The sequence below is a fragment of the Pelecanus crispus genome, chromosome 7 (assembly GCF_030463565.1).
Source record: "Pelecanus crispus isolate bPelCri1 chromosome 7, bPelCri1.pri, whole genome shotgun sequence".
NCBI classification, from domain to species: Eukaryota; Metazoa; Chordata; class Aves; order Pelecaniformes; family Pelecanidae; genus Pelecanus; species Pelecanus crispus.
In genome coordinates this window covers 28,222,083-28,244,760 of record NC_134649.1, presented here as the reverse complement: position 1 = coordinate 28,244,760, position 22,678 = coordinate 28,222,083, and the positions used below count along the sequence as shown (strand labels likewise).

The 22,678-nt window shown below is 39.0% G+C and overlaps 1 protein-coding gene across 1 annotated transcript in view; it reads right to left on the bottom strand.

Moving 5' to 3' along the window:
• The window catches only part of IQSEC1 (IQ motif and Sec7 domain ArfGEF 1), a 65,169-nt gene extending 49,351 nt beyond the window's left edge, over nt 1-15,818 (bottom strand). The window contains exon 1 of the mRNA XM_075713661.1: nt 15,754-15,818. Coding sequence (XP_075569776.1) covers nt 15,754-15,818 — 65 coding nt within the window. The remainder of the gene's footprint in view (nt 1-15,753) is intronic.
• Nucleotides 15,819-22,678: the final 6,860 nt, after the last annotated feature.

Genomic DNA, 22,678 nt, shown 5'->3' with positions numbered 1-22,678 from the left:
AGGCATTTTCAAACATACTTTACCCAAGCTGGAAGTATTTTCAGTGTGCACACATCACTTTTTCCAAAAAGGAAGTTGACAGGAAACTAATCCCTTTCCCTCTGTGATACAGCTGGCTTTCAACTTAAAAATGATAAATTATCCAGAGTTTTGCTAGTGACATTGAAACTGTGTAACCACCCATTAAAACCAAACAAATCCTTCTCTCTAAATTATCCATTAAAGAAATTACTATGATACTAAACTGCTTCCCATTCTCTCTTTCAATACTAAAATATGTTTCTCTGTTCTGCTAAGTGTGAGGCCACACTATTTTGTACATCATAGGTTCCTAATAACAAGCTTATTTGTAAGTACTTTTCATACAAGTATTCTAAATTTGTTTTTAACAGGAAGCCAGGAATTATCACTATTTCCGCCTTCTTAGGTTCTGCGACTTTTTTTGCCTTCCTTGCCCTTAAATTGTGAACTATTTAATAACCCTTCCACATTGATTATAATCTCATGTTGACATTTTAATAATGACAGCTTCAATGGATCACTTAACCTTTTCATCAACAAAAAGGGTACTGCCCTAACCAGAAAAAATTCAAAAAGGGTCTGCCTGAGGCTCTGATTAAAGTTAGGGGTTTATTCTTTATTTTTAGTTTGTCTTTCGTGCTTTTTCCAGACATAAATATGATCCTTGACTGACTGTAATGCTTGATCTCATTTTGCTCATAGGCCTATTCCCTGCCATCACATCTGACCTTTGAAGCAGGGAAGTAATTATCTTTTACAACAGGCAGCCTCCTGCACAACAGTATGACAGCCCTTTAAAGCAAACAAGCATGCACAGTCACTACTGCATATTTGAAGGCTTTCTCCCGTTCAGCTCTTCCTTGTCTGTTAAGAGCAGCTGAAGCTTCATACAAGTTATTTCATAAAAATGAAATTCCAATGACAAAGAAAAGCAGCTTGCTTTCTACTTCTTACTACTTTACATATGTTTGGAAAAGAAAACTATTTCAACAGATATGGCTTATGTGAAGCTTTAAGGATGGCAAGATGTATTGCTCCACTATGGAGAAGTGCACACAGAGCATCGTGGAACAGGAGTGTGGAATTGAGAGTCATCCTGCCTGTGTCTGTTTTGAAAGACTTTATGCTAAAAAGGGTGCCTCTGCTTCAAATAAGACTCAGAACATGAGCCAGTCACTACAGGGTTACAAGGGTGATTTTTATCTATCCACTTATTAAAAATGCCAATACACAAAAGCGTCAGGGATTCTGCTCCAGGCTTGCAACAAGAATTAGAGTAAGTCCCCTATGACTAGGGGAGTAGTCAGACACCTCTCTAGCACTACTTCACTTCCAGTAGCCACCCTATACACACGGTCTTTCTCAGATGGGTGAGAAATTAAGTACATTAAGTACACTGTGAAAATGGACAATATAACACTTGACCCAGTCCCAACTGGAATTAGAAAGAACTTATTAGCAAAGGTCTCTGTTTTGAGGCATCTGCCACCTACTATACATGCCCCGTAGAATTACTCATAATTTCAGTGCTTAAAAATAAAAAGTCTAGTGGATGAAGTTGGTTCACCTCCCTGCAGTGTGCAATGGTGTATTACTAGGGAGACCGGCAATATGTCGAGTATTCCAACTGTGTAATATTAGGAGAATGCAAAACAGACAAAATTAACCTTTCATTTTTAAAACTCTGATTGTTTTATCATACTCCTGCTTCAACAGAAAATAGACATTAATTATCTGCCAAGCGAGAAGAAGAGAAAGGTTGCTTGCCAGTATTTTACAAAGCCGAGAATGGAGCAGCTAATAAGTAAAAATGGAAATCAAATATTTAAAAATAATTAGTACTATTACTATGACTTTGCATTAACAAAACTTTAAAACAGAGCCATGGAAAAAACTTTGTTTCTTTGTACATCTAAATTACTTTTTTGAAAGAGTGGCCAGCACTGACTGAATCAATATTTTATCAGAAATCGACACTGGAAGTTTCTTCCTGCATAAACCTCAACTTGTAATACTGTTAAAAAAAAAAAACCGAAACACCACTGTATCAAGGAACAATAGGGAAGAAGAAAAGGCTTACAGAAAAACAGAAACAGACTGAGTACAGTATTTTTAACATATCTCAATGAATATGTAAAACTACTGGTGAAAATCAGATTAATTTTACTTTTTCTAATGACTATAAACCAGTGCTAAACACCAAACATAGGTGGATTCAGGCATTTTCTTCTGTGTATGTATGGCTCTAGACATCCTGCAACAGCTAAGCCACACACTGCAACACTTTTAAATTAAAACACATCAGCTGAAATGACATATGTGCACGCAAGTAGGACCTGTTGGCTTCATCAGCAGGGCAGTGAGATAAGGGTCATCCCCGCAGTGCAGCTAACACTGTATTTACCCATGATGCACACTGTGCTCTAACAGTGACAGAATCAAAGCTCACTGCTCTGAATCAAAGACTGCTACCAATATGCAGGCAGTGGCTGCCAAAAGCTGCTTTTCTAACTAATTTGCCTAGATGTCAAAGCTGAGTAACACGGTGCATGGCTGTATCTTTAGTCTAAAGTAGCATACAATAGATCCAAGCTGACAAAATGTGAAGTAGATGTTGTTGCTAGCTAGAAAAAGGTCATGTTTTTTACAATTATTTCCCATTATTCAGGTGGTAAGTTCATTTCAAGAATTACCTAATAAGAAAAAGCTGTCTGCTTCTTCCCTCTGTCTAATAGCCAAATGTAGTTGTGTGGTTAGCCAAGACCAAAACAAAACACTTCCTCTCAGGGCATTTTAGCAGCATAAACCTGGCAGGTCTTTTCTTCCCTGTCTCTCATTTTATACCTTCAGTTATTACTTCTGATCACAAAGACTGTAATTAGTAACCAGTACACTAAAACCACTATCATGTTTTAAAACAACATACTATTCAGGATGTTTGAATATCTACTGTTCTTCTTTGTTTATTTTTCATTTTTATATTCACACCTTCCTTTTCCTTCAAATCTTGCCAAACTATTATCCCAGCAAAGCCAAAAATAAGCACAATAAAGACAAAATTTTGAAAAACAAGAAAACGTCAAAATTTGAGCTTAAAATGGAAACTGGGAAGAGTCCTCAAGACCTAAATTTCAGTAAAGAACAATCCCCAAGCTTTTCCATGAGTATAGACTGACCTGTTCCACTGACAATAACGGCAAAATTATCAGAGAAGCTGCAGGTTTGGATCCATAGGCACAAGCACTTACCTCTGAGAGAGACTATACTATAAAAGACAGAGAGATGACAACCAGAAAAGCAGAAATTCCCTTTTTACTGAGGCCCATACCTTACTTTTAAAACTACATGCATGTAAAGAGGAAGTATATAACAGTAACATCAGATGCAAGGAATTACTCAGTATTCCCACTCACTCCAGAAACCTCACAGTTTACAAGTACTGAAGTGTCCTGCTGCATTTGTAGGACTAAAATACAAAGATAATGAGAACATATGCTTACAGAAATCATCCAAATGTTCAAACCAGTATGTTGCAGATTTAGTTTGGAACTAAAAGCAACAAAGAAATTCAACATGCTTCTAAACAATGTAAATGCCAAACCAAAACTGCATGCAACATTTTAAAATAGAACCAAAAGGCCCTCCCAGCAAAACAGAGTAAAATACTTGAGAAACTATTTTACCAATGAACACTCTCGGAAGTCACTAGTTATTTTCATAATTCATTTAGAATGGACTTTCAACAGTGTAATATAAAGACATGAAATTGAAAACAGGCCCTAACAACTGGATGGTACACACATGAGAACGAATCAGCATTATAGTCATCCCGTAAAAAATTTGGTTTGGACATAAAGTATGACAAAATAGTAAGTTTGTACCGCTACATCTTGAAGATTCTTCCATAGCATTTTAGCTACGGAAAATACCATACTTAAAAGTATGAATACAAGTTCAAAGGTACACAGAATAAATTCCTTTTCTTCTATAGTGTGGAAAGTATGCTAAAGTAATATGAATACAGTAAGAAAAACATAGCCAACTTAAAATTCTAGTCAGCACAAGATGATAAAACCACTCAGCTTTGCCATGATGCTACAAGTGCTCTGTTCTTTAGGAAGCAGGCAGTTTTTAAAGCATGACTCTGATGTATCACTTGCCAGAGACAGCAGTCAAAACTCCAGGTAGTCTGCATAACCTGAATTCAAATTGCACTTAATGAAGTATTTATACATTTATTTTATTTGTTGCAACAGTGAAGCATTTGCATGAATACTTCTTCATGAAACTCCTCAATCAAGTATGTCCCTTCTCTAACTTGCCTATTTTCCCCGAATCCATGTCATTTATTCCCCTCCTCAGGAAAAATGCACGTAAAGCTGGTTCCCTTTAAGTCATATCTATTGATAGAACAATTCAGCAAGCTGATCTTCTTCCTTTGTCTCAGAAAGTTTTGTCCATAAACATTAACATGATACCTACAGTTGAAGTATGTAGATACCTAGGGACTCTGCCATATGATTTATGAGATGGATATAAATGCAATCCAAAGAGTGAAGCTTTTTGTATTAAAACCTCATTTCATAAACATGATTCCCAGTAAAACTTCTGCCTCACTCAAAAATAAATATCCTATATAAATAGGCCCAAATGCCCAGGCGGGAAGTGCTACACATCTGCTTTACACCAACTATCTCTTTTTAAAGTTTGGAGGTTAAAAAAGTCAAACTCTGATCATAACTCCTAATTATAGATACCCACTTGAAATGGATCCAAATTCTCTACCTAGCTCAAAGAATGCAGGCCAGAAGTCGCCCATGGAACTAACTCGGAGTAACAGAGAGAAGCACGATGGCAGCTGCTAGAGCAGCTGGTATGGTCAGACACTTCCAACATTAAGCCTGAAAAAAACCCATTTAAATGGCAAAAATGTTTAGGTCAAATGTTTTGGCATTCCACATAGGAAGAAACCTCTACACAAGTTAATTTCTGGCATATAACTTTGTCTTTACAAGTGCAACGAAGTCCTAACTTGAATGTGAAATTTTAAATGACAACTACAAACGTAACACTGCTAACTAAAACTATGACTCCCCATACACAACTTAATCTGAACATAAGCATTCATTTGACACAAGGGTACACCCCACTGCTTCAAAGTTGGCTTGCATTTCAGTACCTGTGGTGCTTTCTGCTATAAACTAAGAGTTGTATTTAATTAAAGCTCTGATGTATGCATTATATTATCTCAAATTACTCTCCACAAAAACTTCTTAATGTAAGTTCTTAAAATGCATAACTAGCCATATGTAGTTCACACGAGGTAGTTTTTTAGCATTTTTCTCTCCTCCCCCCCATTACAGTATTCCCCAATGGAGTGAGAACATTTGAGCAGAAGTATATTATTAGTACCATTTGCAACAGATTATAATCTAGTTCTTATTGCCATGTCTGTTTTGTACTGTCTAGTAAACAAAAGTCAATTATATTAAGAACTTACACAAATCCCCAAATTCAATAAATGCAATAACATTAACAAACCAATCTACCTTCAAATATACACAGTCAAGAGTTCAAAGACCTTATGATGGACAACAGTATTCACAGGCACTGACAAAAGCTTTGATCCAGGAAAGAAATATTGACCAACTTGTTTTACTTAGAATGCACTCTCAATTCAGCCGTTCCTGCTGAAAACAAATGAAACCTTTGAATGCACATCAAAGTAATGTCTCAGGTAATTAATCTTACTGAAGTTAAATATCATTGCAAGAAAAATTCAGCCAAATTTGCATGCATCTCATCAGCGAACACTAACAAAGCAACCGCTTCATTCTGTAATGTTCTGTGTAACAGACTGCCAGTAACAGCCAACTTTAGTTAAAACACAGTCTGGTGACCATTGACAGAGCGACCAGAGTTCCACGGACAAGTACCACGATGTGCACTGCAAACCTTCATTTGCTCTCTGGTCCAAGTGCTGGATTCAAAATTACAGAAAAACCCCAATGTCTACTCACCTGGACACTTCCAAGTTTTAATTCTCACTAAATAACCTCATAAAAGGCATTAACAAAAATGTTTTTTAAAAAAGGGCATTTTGACCCACACTCTTACATACCATTAGCAGTAGCAGAGAGCAGGGGAAGAAAGACGGGAGATTATTTTCTCCAAGCCAAAACAGAATGTAGGAATTAATGAACTGTCTCTAATGAAATGGAGATGCAGACAAGCACGATGAAAAGAGAACCAAACAAAAATCTACCCAACTTCTCCATTTTAGGGAACAACCTTTATAACAGATATAAGAACTAAGAATATCCATTTGAAAAGAGCTTACTTAAGCTTATCTTCAGCTTCCAAGGAGGAGAAGGAAGATTAAACACCTCGCACATCACCTTTGTCTAAGTCAAACAGTGGCAGCATATTGGCTAGCAGACATAAGTATTTACTACAGAAGGGTCAAACAAACTCACCCAGTACCCATTTAATGCCTTATGAAGCCTATCTGGTAAAGGCAAAGCTGTATTTTATTTTCATTATTTAGCAGCTGGAAAGTAATAAAGGAGACTGACAGCATCAACACAACTTGAGTACAGCTTACAAATGTTAGCCTCTATCTCAGGCAAAGACAGACAACGTCATTCTCTGCTAAGCCACATTAATCATCACTCAGCTATGTTTATTCAGTAATGACCGTATTCGGTAATTCAAACTGTTTAAAAAAATTGATAAAATATCATTAAAAGATGACTATGGTAATAATTTGAGGCTTGTGGCTGGAGGAAGAGTTCTCAAATTTATCAGCCCAATTTTTAGAGGGTTTATGGTCAGCTCATCCTCTTCATATATCAGCATAAAACATACTAACATCAGAAAATGCCATGTATGCTTCAAAAGGATGCTTACCTTCTTACAGGGACTAAAGCTAAAAACGTTTAAGCGTAACTGTGGTATCTGACCATTTAACAAAATCTGTGAAGGTCCACCTACCACTGCAGACTTTGTCCTGTTCCTCCTATGTCAACTCTTACACAATAGGATAAGCTTCAAAAATCTATGGAGTTTCTCAATGCATCTGTGGTAGAATTTGACCTCAACTATTTATTATTTATTCAGATAGATCATTCAGCAACTGGAATCCTCTTATTTAGCATATCTACACTACATACGCCATGTATTTAAGATAGTAAGATATTAATACACATTCTACTGTTTATATCATGACATGACCTTTATATATTGCTAATTTTAAAAAGGAAGATTTAGTTTCTGCAGCTGAGAAAAAACTGATTTGCATGCACAGCTGAAGCAGCATTTGATATAATGCAAAAATCCTTGGTGTCCTATACCAGCCATCCTTGTATTTCACCTCTGCTGTGGCTTCAGCTGTTGTGTCAAGCCCACCAGAGGAAGAGGTGATACAGAATGGCACTGCTGAGAGCTTGCTGGCAATTAGGTTCTGTAAGAGACTAAATACTAGTTTCCTCTCCCCAGTTTAAAGATCCTTAACAAAATCCTGTTTACTGAGTAAACAGAATGTTTCAGGCATTGAAATTTCATACCTAGAACAAAAACTATATTCTCATCTTAGATCAAATATACTTGATAAAGCCTATCATTTGATTCATTTTAAGGTTTTGCCCCTTTACTATTTGAAGTAATTACAAACAAGATGCAATATAGAGAGCTGGGATCAATTTTTGAGCAGGCCAGCCTTTCCCTTCAAGTATGTCTGTGTGCCTGGGTAGAGGGAAATTAAGAATCATCATAAACCAAAGAGCATACAGAGGGTCCACGTAGCAGAAATTGCAACAAAAGCATCTTTTTGTATTGGACACTACATCGGGTAAAGTCACAGATCACATCACAACTGTATTTGTTTAGGCCATATTTTCACTTAAGTAGCAAATGAATGTTATACAAAAAGACCTATTTAAAACAATCAAGGGATTCCACTTCAATTAATTAATAATATATTGTTATTATCTAATGAGGTTGCTTTAAAACAGTGTCACTGATAAACATGAAATACTTTGTTTTCTCACTTAGATTCAAGAAGTAGTTGGCTAAAGTTCTCTAACTTTTAAAATCAGAAAGAAAGGGCTTGTTCAACTTTTAGTGGTTGTTTGACTTTTCTATGAAGTTACAGATAAACCTCATAAGGTTATAGAGCAACATACTTAATAAAGCCAGTCTTAAAAGGAGGATGGACTGTTAAAAGTCTAATCAGAGAAAGACCTTTTACTGATCTAACTGAATCTAGAACTGTATATAATAAAAGTATCACTCAATCTTAAACACTGCACAAACCCTGCATTTTGACTGCCAACTACGTTGTGCCAAGTGTAAAATAAAAAAAAAAAACCCACAAAACCAAAAGGCAAAGAAACCCCACTATTTTTCTCTAAGGGACAACAATGTATTTTTGATACGCATAAACACAAATGGGCACGGGAAACTCTCACCAGGTAGGAAAGAAAATGGATGAGAACATAGAACCCTTGTTCCTGCTTTCAGTGAAGTTCAGCGTTGCTACCAAGTTAGTGAGAATGGGAACTGGCCTTGAGCGTTCTGCACACACTGAGAGAGGTCTGTGTTGTAACTGCTAGAACAGAATCACTGCTAACTAGTCTTTAATCACAGGCATCCTCATAAAAGTGAGATTTTTATCCTCTGCAACACACCCAAGGTTTATATCAAAGTGTACAGAACATAATGTTTAAGGAAACAAACCAGTAAGAGATCTTTTATTGGAAGTATGGAGTTTGGTGGAAAAGAAAATGGTTTAGATGTTTCTTAGATTCAAGACAATGTGTTCAAATACAGAAAATATTTGCAGACATACTCAGAAGATATTCTGTGTCTTGCTACATATAAACCTTCACTCTTAGGACAAACGAGACCTCAGAAGATTGCTTACAACCTCTAAATCAGTTAAAGAGCTGACAGATGCTTTTTCTCATTCACAAACTTCCTTCCTCTTACATTTCCTCTCCATTATGCTGAGTCTATGTATTTTATAGTTCTTTCTCTGTTAGTGAGGAATTAAATGTAGGCTTTCAGTAGGACTTCTGACCCACCTCACTGATCACAGTAAGAAAGTAACACAGGTAGCAATTCCTGTCTTGGAAACCTAGAAGTGCTATTTCAAAGCTTACTATAAATTAAGAACTTTCTTCTTACAAAGCTTATGCATTACCAAACTTTAAGGCCTGCTCTATGTTCTAAATAATTTTATTAGCTACTTCCAATCAGTACCTAAAAATAGAGGATTTACTGCACAGACACAGAACAAGAATAATTGTTAGGTTGTACTGCAGCATGCAGGAGCTTCATTTTGACGCAGCGCACAGATGCCCAGTATGGCTCTGCAACTCTTGCTCCCAGAAGCACTGGCAATCCGCACTGACTTCTGCTGATACAGCTTGCCTCAGCTGGGGGCTGCACATGAGGCTGATCAACCACAAAAGAACATCGGGACTACAATACAGAACTCAGATCATTCTTAGAATTTACAGGCTCTTTATCATGACTTAATTAATAGATTTTTCCATAATGGAAAACGGTCTTTTAGGACCAGAGTAGAAGTCCAATTCCTGAAAACAAGAGTCACCATTTTGTGAACTGAAAATTAAATATTGTGCAAAGACAGATTTTGAAAATGTCAACCAAAGACAGTCAGATGCGATCTTGTGTAACATGCTGCACTGTGGCAGCACAGGAAAACCTGAAACACTTCTTTTCTTCTAGGCTAACCTAATCAAAACCATCTTAATCATGTTTTAATAAGAAAAAAGAATCCAAGATTGCAACAGGTTGTCACCATTTGGGACAATTTCCAATAAATTCTGGGCAATCCTCTGTTCTCTCTCAGTTTCACAAAGCATTAACTACTGGTACTAATAGGAAACTATTGGCCATAAAGTCCCATTCTCCCAAAACTTGAAGCATTAGAATCAGCTCCTCCTTGAAACCAGTTTCTACTAAATGCTTCACATCACTGGTATCTTCTAAACAAGGTACACAGAATAAAATGTAAGAAAAGACTATATAAACAACAATAATGAACTGTCTTCCAAGAATTTAAGAACAGCTGAAAATATTATCTAATATCCAACACCCTGTGAAATGGCGTTAACTTCAAAGCATGAGAATCACCCCGGACACCTCTAGAATGGAAATTCAACAGCTGTTTCACAGCACATTACAATAAAGCAGAACCACGTAAGAAGGAAAAATAAAGATAAGTTTTATTCCCAACTGGAAGTGCAAGGAGAAGTTAGATTGAGAGAAAAGCTACTACTAAGCTGAAAAATTATCAGAAAGTCAGGGGTTGATACAGGCCTGTTCTGTTATATATACTATTAGACCTAGGAACTGCAGCTGAATGATAACTTCCTCAGCACAACCTCCCCAAAACATGAGGGAAACCCTGTCTTTGGTATTATCTTTAAAGGCAGGCATACTTCCAGTTAAATCATCCATTTCTTCCCAAAGATTTTTCCCTTGGAGTTCTGTGCAAGTTCTGTGCATGGCCTACCCCAATGTGACTCATGGAAACTGAAAGGATCACAGCTATAATCATTATGGCTGTAGGCTACACGAAAAAGAATACACTAAACTCAAGTTAAATACAGTCCAGCGTACAGCTGGATGTAAGCTACAATGCCCATAGCCACTCCGATATTTAACTCCCCGTTTGATCTGAGATTGAGTTTGGTCCACTCTACTATAAAAGGTGGGGAGTGAAAATGAAATTAAAGTTAATTGTGAACTTTCTTGTAGTGCAGTTTTAGGACTGGCTGTAAACATACTCTGCAATAGAAAATCCATCAGGCTTGCATTCTTGCTTCCCTTACGCTGCATAAAGATGACCTGAAAGGTCACATGTATATCAACAAACAGAAGGAAGTTAGTTTTCTTTTTCTCTGTTCCTACCAAAACATTTAAACTCGTGACACATCCATCCTTGTTAATCTGGTGAATTTTAGGGGCAAGTGAAATTTTTTTGACTAAACAATGCAAGTACCCCTCAAAACAAGCTTAGGGTTCTTTTTCTATTGCCCTGCCCTGTATGTAGCCACTTACGTAAAAGGAAGCCAAATAATAACTGTTGCACTTATTTGTGCTTGCACAACGTAAGGCAACAGGGAATTGTGTCCTTTGTTTTTCAGCACAAGTTTAACTCGGATGATACTGAACTACTGAAAGAATCTGATTAACAGATATACCACATCAATTTCCTGTATTAAAGACTATCAAAGCCATCATTCTAATTTTCTGCCTCTCGCACAGGGACAAAAGGGTTTGAGTTTTTATCATACCAAAGCTTGACTTTTTAACTTTATTTTTATTACAGACATCTTTACAGTAATTTTATGAAAACGTTTTTAGTATTTTGTCTATTGTAAGGGAGCAAAAGAAGATTTATTTCGCTAAATTTGCAGCCCCCTATAACGTAATACTAGGTCTTTGTGCTACAGTGGATTAAAGCAGCATCTGTTCTTCTCTGGAAACCTGGAGTTAAATCACAGCAGCGCAGTAGATTTGCCATCTTTGTCTGTACCCTAACTAGAATCGTCCTTCTTCCAAATAAAATTCAATTGAATTCCTGAAAGACACAAGAAGAGCTATAGCTATGTAACTAAAATATTTTTTGTTAATAAGTCTTGCTAAAAGCCCATGATCAGTAACTATTTTTGCATAACAAAGATGTATGATTTAAACAAAATCTGTATTTACATAATTTTTTACATAAAGTAACAATATACAGGATGCTAAAAATGAACTTTCAAATCCAGGGCCTGATTCTACTCTTATAACTACACAGCCTTGTTAGACAACAGAAACAGAGAAGCAAAATTGGTATTATTAATTTGACTTGTGGCCCATACTCTGTTTAACACAAATGAAATCTTAATAAAGCACAGTTAAGAAAAACAATGCACCAACACCCTTTCTCCCCAAACCCCAGATTCATCTCTTCATAATTCCAGCTGTTCTGTTGACCAGGCAGTGTGTGGGTTAAGGGTACATCTTCATATATTTAATGTAACAAACGGAGCAATCAGGGCTCCATCTTGATTACAGTTTCTGAGGTCTCCTGCAGTTCTGTTATTAAACATAAAAAGCAATAATTGATTGACAGCTACTGTGATTAAAATATGCCTGGCTCTGAAATTAATGATAAAATTACCATCCATTCTGGCAGAAAAAGAACTTATGTAAATGCTGAAAGAGCAAGAAAATTGCATCCTTAATGTCCTTCATAAATTATGGTAAACCCTTGCAATGAAGAGGCACAACAGACACAACCACCCAGCAAATCTATGTCCATGTACCATAATGCTCAAAGCAACAGTGGAGTTTTTTTCTCCTCGAATTGTGGTCCTTCACAGGTTTTTTTTTTCAAAAAAACGCAGTATTCATAAATACAATAACTTGAACCGTTCCTTTGCACCTGTCAGAATCAGGCAGAAAATGGAGGCGCATGGCTTTACAACAAAGAGGGTGCATTAGGCTGGATCTTCAGATTCTGTGAAGGCCTAGTGGATCATTTCCAGAACATCCCTATGGCATTAATATTTCCAAAATAAAGCCTCCCTGATAGCAGGCTAAATCCAATTTTACTCATTGAGAGTCACACAGCTGAGGCTATAAAGTTAAGGTAATGCATTGTCTTGAATTTCAATTGGAACGCTACACCATATGCAAAAGGACAGGTTTTACTAGGAAAGCAGTATCTCACTTCTACCACTCTTGTTTCCCAATGTTCTGCTAGAGATGCCTGAAGTCTGAGTATCAGTGGTGTTAACCATCAAGAAGCACAACTAAAATATGTGAGGAGATATTAAATACCTACAGGTAGCATCCCGACAAGTGTTGGTTTTGGTTTAAGATGACATCTTGCATCCGCCAACAGAGGAATGGCTACTTTTAGGCCAGCTTTTATAATTCACAGCTACTTCTTATTGGCGTTCAGGGCAAATACAGTTTTCAAGCATAATTACAGCAATCAAATAAGTGTACTAATCAGATACACAATTATGAGATCTTCCTCTTCACAAAGTTTGATCCCTGAAGTGCCATCTTTATACTTCAGAAAACATGATCAGTATAAAGGTAAACTGTTGTTGCAAAGTAGTTGTTCCACCCAAAGTCCTAGCACCTAACCTCTTGATCCTCAAAGGCATGAAACAATCCCAGCCTCCAAGTCATGGAAGGATATCCTCATGAAGCCTAAATATTCGGAGGAATACTTTCTACAGCCATATGAATAGAAATGCAGTTCTCTTCAGAGAATTTTCATTTTGCACATATGAAACGGTCACAGCGTGAGAAAAATCATCTAAGGGCACGGGGCTGTCTATCCTAAGAAACCACTTCCCAGTTCTCAAGAAGAACACCCTGACAACTGCTAGTGAAGATACCTTCTCCAGCAAAGAAGGTCTGCTTGCCCAGCAGTAACGCAGTGTCAACTCCTAGCAATCTTCCAATATAGATTTGTAACAAGAACAACAAATCAGTTACTGTTCAACTTGGTATTTGTACTTTCCAGGTGAAAAACTGAATCCTTCGGGTTTCCATACCTGAAAGTTGCAAATTATTCAATGAAACTGAATTGCAAATTGTTTATTAACTGCACCGGGATTCCCAGAGAGCTTCTAAAGGGGCAAAGAAATAACTAAATGCTGTTGATACGCTGAGTGCTATCATTTCCATTGGTTAGCTCCAGCTCTTGTACTACAGTCATCTTTGATGACAATGAATTATTTCAGATTAGTAGAAATAGGAGAAAGAAAAAAATTGATGATAGCTCACTTCACACGTGAAACCCCAAAACGGAGCACCCATTTAACTAAGAAAAAAAACAGCTGACTACCATATAACACTACTCAATATCTGCAATTTCATGAACTAGAACAGGACATCACAACAACAAAACCTGGTACAAAAGTAGAAGTAAAATGGGAAATGGGTCATTTTATTCAGCACGGCTTAAGTTCTCCCAAAGCACGAGACAGATGTAATGAATTCTGTGTTTATATGAAGGGTATCTGCCACAAGAATAGACACAGTTAAATACAACCATCCAAACTAAGTACTCAGCAATTCCTCTGTTAACACATTAGGCAGAATAATCAAGTTTAACTGAAAGGAAGTGCATAGCAATGTGCAAATGGAGGGAAAAAAATTCTGAAACAATGAATAGCAGAATGTAACTGTGTGAATACAGGCAAATCTGTCACTACAGTAACATTTACAAATTATATTTTATAGTAAGCCATCCACCCATAACATCACTTAAGCAAACATTACCAACTCCACACAGGAAACTTACAAGCTCAACTTTATTATTTTCCATATGGGTAAAAATGGGCTTAAGGATCATTAAATGTGACTAAACTGTACTAAAAACATTTTTATCAAAAAATATTTTTCCTTTCTTTTCCAGAAACGACCTTGTTGCATTCATATGTAGTTACACTGAATCTAGTCACTTCCTCCTTTTATATTTTTCCACACATGCACACACCCAATTTAAGAAGTTGCCTATCTTTATTTTAATCGAAGATTTCTTTAACAGTCGATCAGCTCAGAATTTCATCAAATTATCTGGTGGAATAAACTTTCACGATGCATCGGCAATGATTTTATTTTGCAAGTGAACTTGCCAGGGTAACTATTTTATCCTGTCATAATCTACACGCAGTATTGCACAAGAAAAACTAGTTTCCATGTCGAGTTTTCAAGTGGCTTATATAGCAGCATAGTGTGCTTTTGTAATTTTGACACGCATTATTTTAATAGTTAACAGCAGTATCACGACACTAGATGCACATATTAACATGACAAATCCCATTTTCGGTTTTTTCTTGCATCGGTGATTCGGTATCCCTACTTTAAAGGCCTTTGAACTCAACTTTTTTTTCTTTTAATTTATTTTTGGCTGAGGGCATGAGTCGCAAATGATAATTTACCCTAAGCAGTATCACTGAATTTAACGCACCTTCCCCTGCTGACAGTTACAACACCAGGTCCCGGTCTCCCCGGTCGATTTTGGACACAGAGAACAGTATGTACCAGAGCTTTGAAGTAGAACTCGCCGCCTGTTTGACACCAGTCATGTGATTTCTTGACTATATCAAACTCATTGAAAAGAGGTGTTTTCATGCATGTACCTTAGCGGCAATGCACACGCTAAGTCAGGTCACATCCCAACAGCACCCTTCTCGAAAAGCTTCTGGCGGTTTTATACTCCCGCCTGCAACCGGCTAGCAACAACAGATGCACGGGTCCACTTTCGATACCACGTTTAGACGATTGCGATTTCAAAGTTACGTCCCTACAAGCCACACGGCACTGTAATTCCTCCCCCCTCCCCGACCCAGGACATAAGCTCCTGAACAACGCGATCGCCACAAAGCCGCCGCCGGCTGCGACCGCCGTGCGTTCACGATCACTGAGAACTTCACAGCTCCCCAAAGACAAAGCGGGTGACCCCAGCGGCAAGCCGGCCCCCCTCTCAGCTGGGAGCGGCTCCGGGCTGCCGCTCCGCCCGGCTTCCCCCAATTACAGCTTCCCGCAACGGCGATCGGCGAGGCCAGGCAGCGGGGGAGCGCAGCCCTTTGTGTGACAGGACGGGGCTCCCGCCGAGCGGGGCCGGGAGGGCGCCCGGCGACACCCCCCCCCCCCCCCGACACTCCCCAAATCCCCGGCAGGGTTTACCAGCTGTCAAGCTCCAGCTCCAGCAACGACTGGGTCCTCTCCGAGCTGCAGTGCAGGCACCACATGGCTGGGCCGAAGTCGCAGGCGGGGACCTCCGCGCCGCCACCATAGCCGCCCCTCAGGCCGCCCCGCCCCCGCGCGCCCGCTCCCCTCAGCGGCCGCGCGCAGCTCGCTGGCGGGAGGGGGGGAAGAGAGCGAGGGCACGCGCGCCCGGCCGCGCACGCGCGGAGGGCGGTTTCCCGGGGAACGCGAGGCGCCAACTGCCTCCCCTCAGGGCAGCCGCCTCACGGCCCGCACCGTGCCGGGGGGTCCCTTGGGCCGGCTCCGGCGGGCACCGTCCGGTGCCCGCCGGAGCCGGCCCAAGGGACCCCCCCGGCCTTGGTCAGGTACCGCCCGAGGCCCTTCCGGAGATTAAAAACCTGGAGCGCCGCGCGTGCCTAATTAAAACCAGAACCCTATTAATTACACGTAAAGCGCCTGGCTCCAGGACCCACAACACACCTCTCCCGGGGGAAACTCCTCGGCAGCGAGGGTGAAGTTCTAAAACAGGCGCCTTCAGAAGGCGCTTGGTCGAGATTCAGAATTTTCTTGACATGGGTCAAAGAGCGTCCAACTGTTTTCGGTTCTGCTTAAAAAAAAAATAATTCCAATTATCTTTTAAGCGAAAAAGTACACATAGACACCGGAGGCCTCTGAGAGAGGAAGATAAACTCCCTCCGACGGAGGGTGTGGCTGCATTTTGTCAAAGGCTTCTGGCAGCCACATTGAAACTCCCAGAGATGTCCGTGGAAAGAGCAACACAAAATAGCAAAGCTAAAAATATTTCAGATGCACCAGAATAAGAATGCGAAGAAAGAATTTAGCTTGTTAAAAAAATCCCCTGACTCGAGGCAATGGCAGCAGCTGTGCTGGTGGCAAATATTCCAACTTTCTCCCTACACTTAACTCCCACATAACCAGGTGAGGAAATTGAGCACTTTTGTCAACATCACACACATTCCAAACAACAGCATCTGAACTTTCCTGTTGTTCTTCTGAATATTAGCACAATAATCCAAATCCTATCTACTTTCCATAAAACACCATTTTTATATGCGTTACACTAGCACGAGCTGGTTCGAGGTTTGCAATTGCAAGGCGGAATGTGAACTGGTGCTTTGAGACATGCAGAAAGCAAACACACGCAACATAACAATACATTAAGTGCTGTGGAGGCCTGGTGACAGGAAAACAATTTTGGAAAGAGGGGTTGATTTATTATTAAAAAATACCTATCAGAATTGTGGCTAAAAATGAGTAATTCAAAAAAGATTTTAATTATTATCCTTTGTCGCTCCACTGAAACCTGACCTAGAAAGCTTGTGGATTTTGCTGTATCATGTCCTCAGTGTTCTCATGGCATCGGTAAATGGGCATGGAAAGAAACCTCCACCTCCTCCAAACACACGGTAGCTCAATAGTAAAGCTAGTTCTGGCAAGCAAGAATTCCTCCCTAGAATTTTAAAAAAACATCACCAACTGAATTTCATCATCACAGTCTTTGACACATGAATAACAATCCTTCCTAATTTTTTTTCAAGCAGATTCACCATGCAGTGATTAAAGTATTGCAAGAAATCAAGTCTAAACAGAGTTAATTGTAACTTAGCAATTCATAAATGAAAACCATCTCATCTCCTAGAATACCGTAAAAGGTGCTTTAATTTATATATATGCCTCTTATGTAGAAACCGCATACCTGCAAATGAGAACACTCAAACAATATAATTTTCTCACACATAATAACATTTTACACAGATACTTTAACAAAAATGCTTATGCTTCACGATGCTTTCCTAGCCTTCCTCCCCCAAAGCCTAGAAAAGAGAAGGGTTTGCAGCGTATCTGGAAGGTTAATCCGAATGCTGAAGAACTAAGGAGTCAGCTAGTTCCAGAACTTCTTGTCCCAGAGAACATCACCTTATCAACTGTCTGCTCCTGTTCAAAATGCAGTCTGAGTTCCTCTGCTGACCTAAACCACAAATAGTTTTGAAGAGTACTTGCTAAGTCATAGTTTCTTTGGTAGACTGTTCCTACAACAATTTTAGCTTTACAAGTCAAAAGAACAGCTGAAACTGCACCATAAAACCAGTAGATAAATAGTGCTACCTATAGATACAAAGAAATTAGTGTTTCAAAAAATAGTAAGGCCCATATGATTAATATCCTGTAATAACGCAGGAAAGCAAGACAAGCTTTAACTTTGGGGTTTCCTGTTTCATGGAACCATCAAAACAACTTGCTTTCCAAATTAAGTTTCCCTTCATCAAAATAAGCATCATGTCTATGTAAGCTGGGCAAACTGTCTAACCACAGACACTCCTTGTCTTCCATTAGATGCCATGGTACTGGAAAAGGGGAAGCTAGTTGAGAAAACAAGAACCATTCCTGGAGGGTGGTTCGGGGGGGGGGGGGGTGCAGTTGGTAAGTTTACTGCTAAAGGCTTCATTCATCATCGTTTGCACAGTATTTATTGCAGTTATAGGGGGACAGAGGGACAGAGCAATTTGCACTACACTTTTTAGGAAAAGAAACACTCCAGCACATAAAAGGAGCACCGTCTGATCTCTGTAGTTTGGGGAAACTCAGAAGTTTAGTCAGAAACTAGAAGTGTTGCTCAAACAAATCAGATACAAGAAAGAGCACAACGAAAGGCCCAGCTGTGCCCTTGTGCTGTATCTACAACATACCTCTTATTTACAATACATACCATGAGAGCAGATCACATCTTTCTGGATGATAAAAAGAATCAAAGTGACTTTACTTAAACCCAGTTAAACATTTGGATCGAGTGTGCATTTTGCATAGTTTCCTAAGGAAGCATTAGGCATGGATTCCAATAAGCCAAGGTTTGACTAGCTTTCAGTGAAACTCAAATATGTTAAGGAAGGACACACCTACACTGACTGTTTTGATAGTAATGTCACTGCAAGTCTATAACCAGAGACTATTTACACTGCAATGCCTACTTTCAACATCTAATGGCTATCCAGACAGTCTCTTCCTTACAGAAGTCTTTGACGTTCCGGGATAGACAGACGCGACAACAATCCCACATTTTTCTGGTCCTGACTCAATGCCCTCCTGCATCAAGCCTCATCTCTACTTGTAAACAGAGACAAATCCAAAGCAGACATATGCGGTCCACAAAAGTCAACTGCTAAATGGAAACTGGTTTCCAAAGGAGAAACCAAGTGCAGACGGTTTTAGCGTGGCCTGTGGAGGAGGCTATGTACTGGAAAAGGTGGCTGAGAAGCTCTGACCTCAAAAGCACTCTCAGAATTTTCTTAAGAATGTGCTTTTCTGAACCCAATTCAAACAGAATCTTCCTTTGACAGACACGAATGAACACACTAGATAAGCAAACCACCAACCCATACTAACACTTCCGTTTCAAATACTATGTGGATAATCGTTAAAATTTCCCCCCCTCCTCAACATTAAGAATCCCGAATTCTCAATTTTGTTTCGACCATTCTGCTTCAAAGTTGCTGTTAAATCACTTCATGTTTTAGTAAGAGACTTTGAAACCTAAAGTAGAGATTAAATGCCAAAATCATCTACACATTTAAGATCTTGCATGTATTCCAACGGGGAAATTAAACACAGAAAAACAAATTCTTGCTGCACTACGCAGATGGCATTGTGGTTTCTGAGTCAAGGCAGCCTGACACAATTATTTGTGGAGAGATTTTTTGTTTATGTTTCCACATACCAAAACCATCTTTGTTGAACCATGATCCATAGTGCATAATCCAGTCTCCCACAGATAACAGTAACCATAATCCATACTGCATAATCCACTCTCACTCAGGTAACTGGTGGTGATTTTTCATAGACATCTAGGCTTGACTTTTTAGGACAACGTTTTGGTGGCACATAGCTAGCATTTTTGCTATCCTGACTACACAGGTGCAGTGCTTACGCTCTGTGCCAAACATACAGAGGTGATGTTTCAGGCCTTAGAAGACAGGGGCAGGAGAGGCTCTTCTAACAACACAGAGCTGATGTGGGCTTCTATACCACTTTATTTATCTGCACGTCATATAGGAAGCTTTGGCAGAACCAATGGGACATATAGAGGCTATATGCTCTGTTGTTGTCCCACTGCTATTTTGACATCTAGCTAGCATTAGAGCTGCCACCAAGATACTGTAGAAATATGTAGCACAGAGTAAGGAGATAGGAAAGCAATTTTTCATATCTTAGTATCTTTATTCCCGGCAATTTGTTTGAGCACAACTAATAGTACCACACAAAGTTATCTTTGCTCCATAAAAAAAAAAACAAAAAATCAAAAAACAACTTGACTTAAGAAAAAATTAAGGAACTAGGAAATCTCTGTGCAAGAGGAAGTAAACAAAGATTTCAGACTATTAACTTACACTCACTAGACCAGTCCAGAAGTTCAAGGTAAATAATTCTGAAGCAAGCAGCCTGGCTGACCACAGGAAGAGCTTACTGTTGGCAACCGGCTCATTCACTGTAGTTGCTAGTTCATTCACTTCATACCACTGTAGTTTTCAGTCAGTGTGACCAGTAAATACTACTGACAAACTTGCAAAGGCAGCTCCAATTTTGTTACCATTAGCATATTTAACAATATCTCAGTATTGAATGTTAGACTATTCAATCTTCCTTGCTAAAGCTAACCATATTTTATTTATAATACAGAAATATAATTAAACCTTAGATTAAGCACAACACTGAAATTTTGGTTTATCCAGTAATTGACATAAATCACTGTTATTTAATGTGTTAATAGCTAAGATAAAGTTTATAAACCCCCAGAGTGCAACAAACTCAATTTGTAATTATGTGCACACAGCAATTTGTATAACATGCCATCTAAATCTACAGTAATTATGACCCTGCTTAAGGGTAATTCCCAACTTAATCACATTTAATACACCATTATTTCCAAGATCTAAAAGGCTGAAACGGGCATTTATCTTGTATTTCGCTTGAATAAAAGCAAAGGGTTTCCCAGGAAAAAAAAGGAAGAAACTACTAGGGAGTAGTTTTCTTCCTGCAGGATATAAATACAGCCATGCAGCATTGTACAATAAAACACATACGTGGGTCAAAATACATGTTATTTCTGTCACAGTGAGCTTTGGGGGGATATTAATCCAATCCATCCCTTGAAAAAAATATAACAACTCATACGGATCCTCCACCTCCTCCCTCCCATGATGAATTCTCTGCTTCTCATGCTCTCCCTCCACCCGTGCTTACCTCTACACCTAACAAAAACTAAGTGTTCTCTAAAAAAGTATTGGGAAATACCAGTTTTAAGGACATACAGCACAATTCTCTTTCACAATATTCTCTTTAGGTGCATGATGAGAATTATCAATAAACAGTAATTGAATCTCTAACTGTGTAAAACATAGCATATTGTGATAATTTTCCCACATGACCTGGAGTTACATAGGAATTCTCAAACATGCCAGGTAATTCTTTAAAAGCTAACACGTTACTGTACTTATCCCAGTTCTGTGTCCCCCCCAAAATGGCTTTCTTATCTTCTCTCATATACATTTCTTCATTTCCTATGGCTGGGTACTAGTTCACTTATTTTTTTAATGCCAGTATACAAAAATCGGCACTAAAACAATAGCTACAACTTCAGTTCATTTTTTAAACTGAACTTACAAATCCTTTAAACAGACACATCTGGGGAAAGGCTTTATGTTGTCGGTTGCTATGGAGCAGGCAAAACAATGAATCTTTGTAGTCATTTTGCTCTTCTAAGAACAGATCCAAAGCCTATTTAAGGAAAAGGAAATCTTCACTGACTTCAAGCGTTTGTATACTCAAAACTGTACTTTTCAACTACCTATCTCAAAACCCCCCACCTTTACAAAATATAAAATAGCATTATCCCTATGTGAAGGATGGGAATATCAAAGCACAAAGAGTATAAACCATAGCAGAGGAAAATTAGAATAACTTTTCACAGTCACCTTGCAGATCAGTGAGAGAACTAAAAATGAAATAGATCTACACATTCTGCTTCTTTACCTCCTTCCATAAAACAAGATACTAAGCTCTACAGAGGAAGAAAAGGGTCTGTCATTAGCCCCTCAAAAGAAACCCTGCCAGTGAAAGGCTGTGCTCTGCAGCAAACTCTCTCCATAGCCCTGGCTTGAAGATTTGGATAAAGGGCCCAATTTTGGAACAAAAAAGGAAATTCCACAATGATAACTATATTTCAGAATGCTAAGATACACTGATTTATCCAGTGTGGAAGCATGCAAACCAGACAACTCTGTAAACTATAGCAAGTTGGAAAACAAATATACAAAATCTCAGCAATGAGAAAAACAAGGTGTAAAGAGGATTAGGTCGCAGTCAAACCATTAGACCGATGCCAGGATTCCTGACTTAAAGTTGTCTGCTGTTGTCGTGGTTTAGCCCCAGCCAGCAACTAAGCACCACGCAGCCGCTCGCTCACTCCCCCTACCCCGATGGGATGGGGGAGAGAATTGGAGGAGTAAGAGTGAGAAACACTCCTGGGCTGAGATAAGAACAGTTTAATAATTGAAATAAAGTAAAATAGTAATGCTAATAGTAACAGTATAATAATGATAATAATAATAATGATACACGAAGCAAGTGATGCACAATGCAATTGCTCACCACCCGCCGACCGATACCCAGACAGTTCCCGAGCAGCGATCGCTGCTCCCCGGCCAACCCCCCCCAGTTTATATACTGAGCATGACGTCATATGGTATGGAATAGCCCTTTGGTCAGTTTGGATCAACTATTCTGGCTGTGCCCCCTCCCAGTTTCTTGTGCGCCTGGCAGAGCATGGGAAGCTGAAAAAGTCCTTGACTAGCATAAGCAGTACTCAGCAACAACTAAAAACATCAGTGTG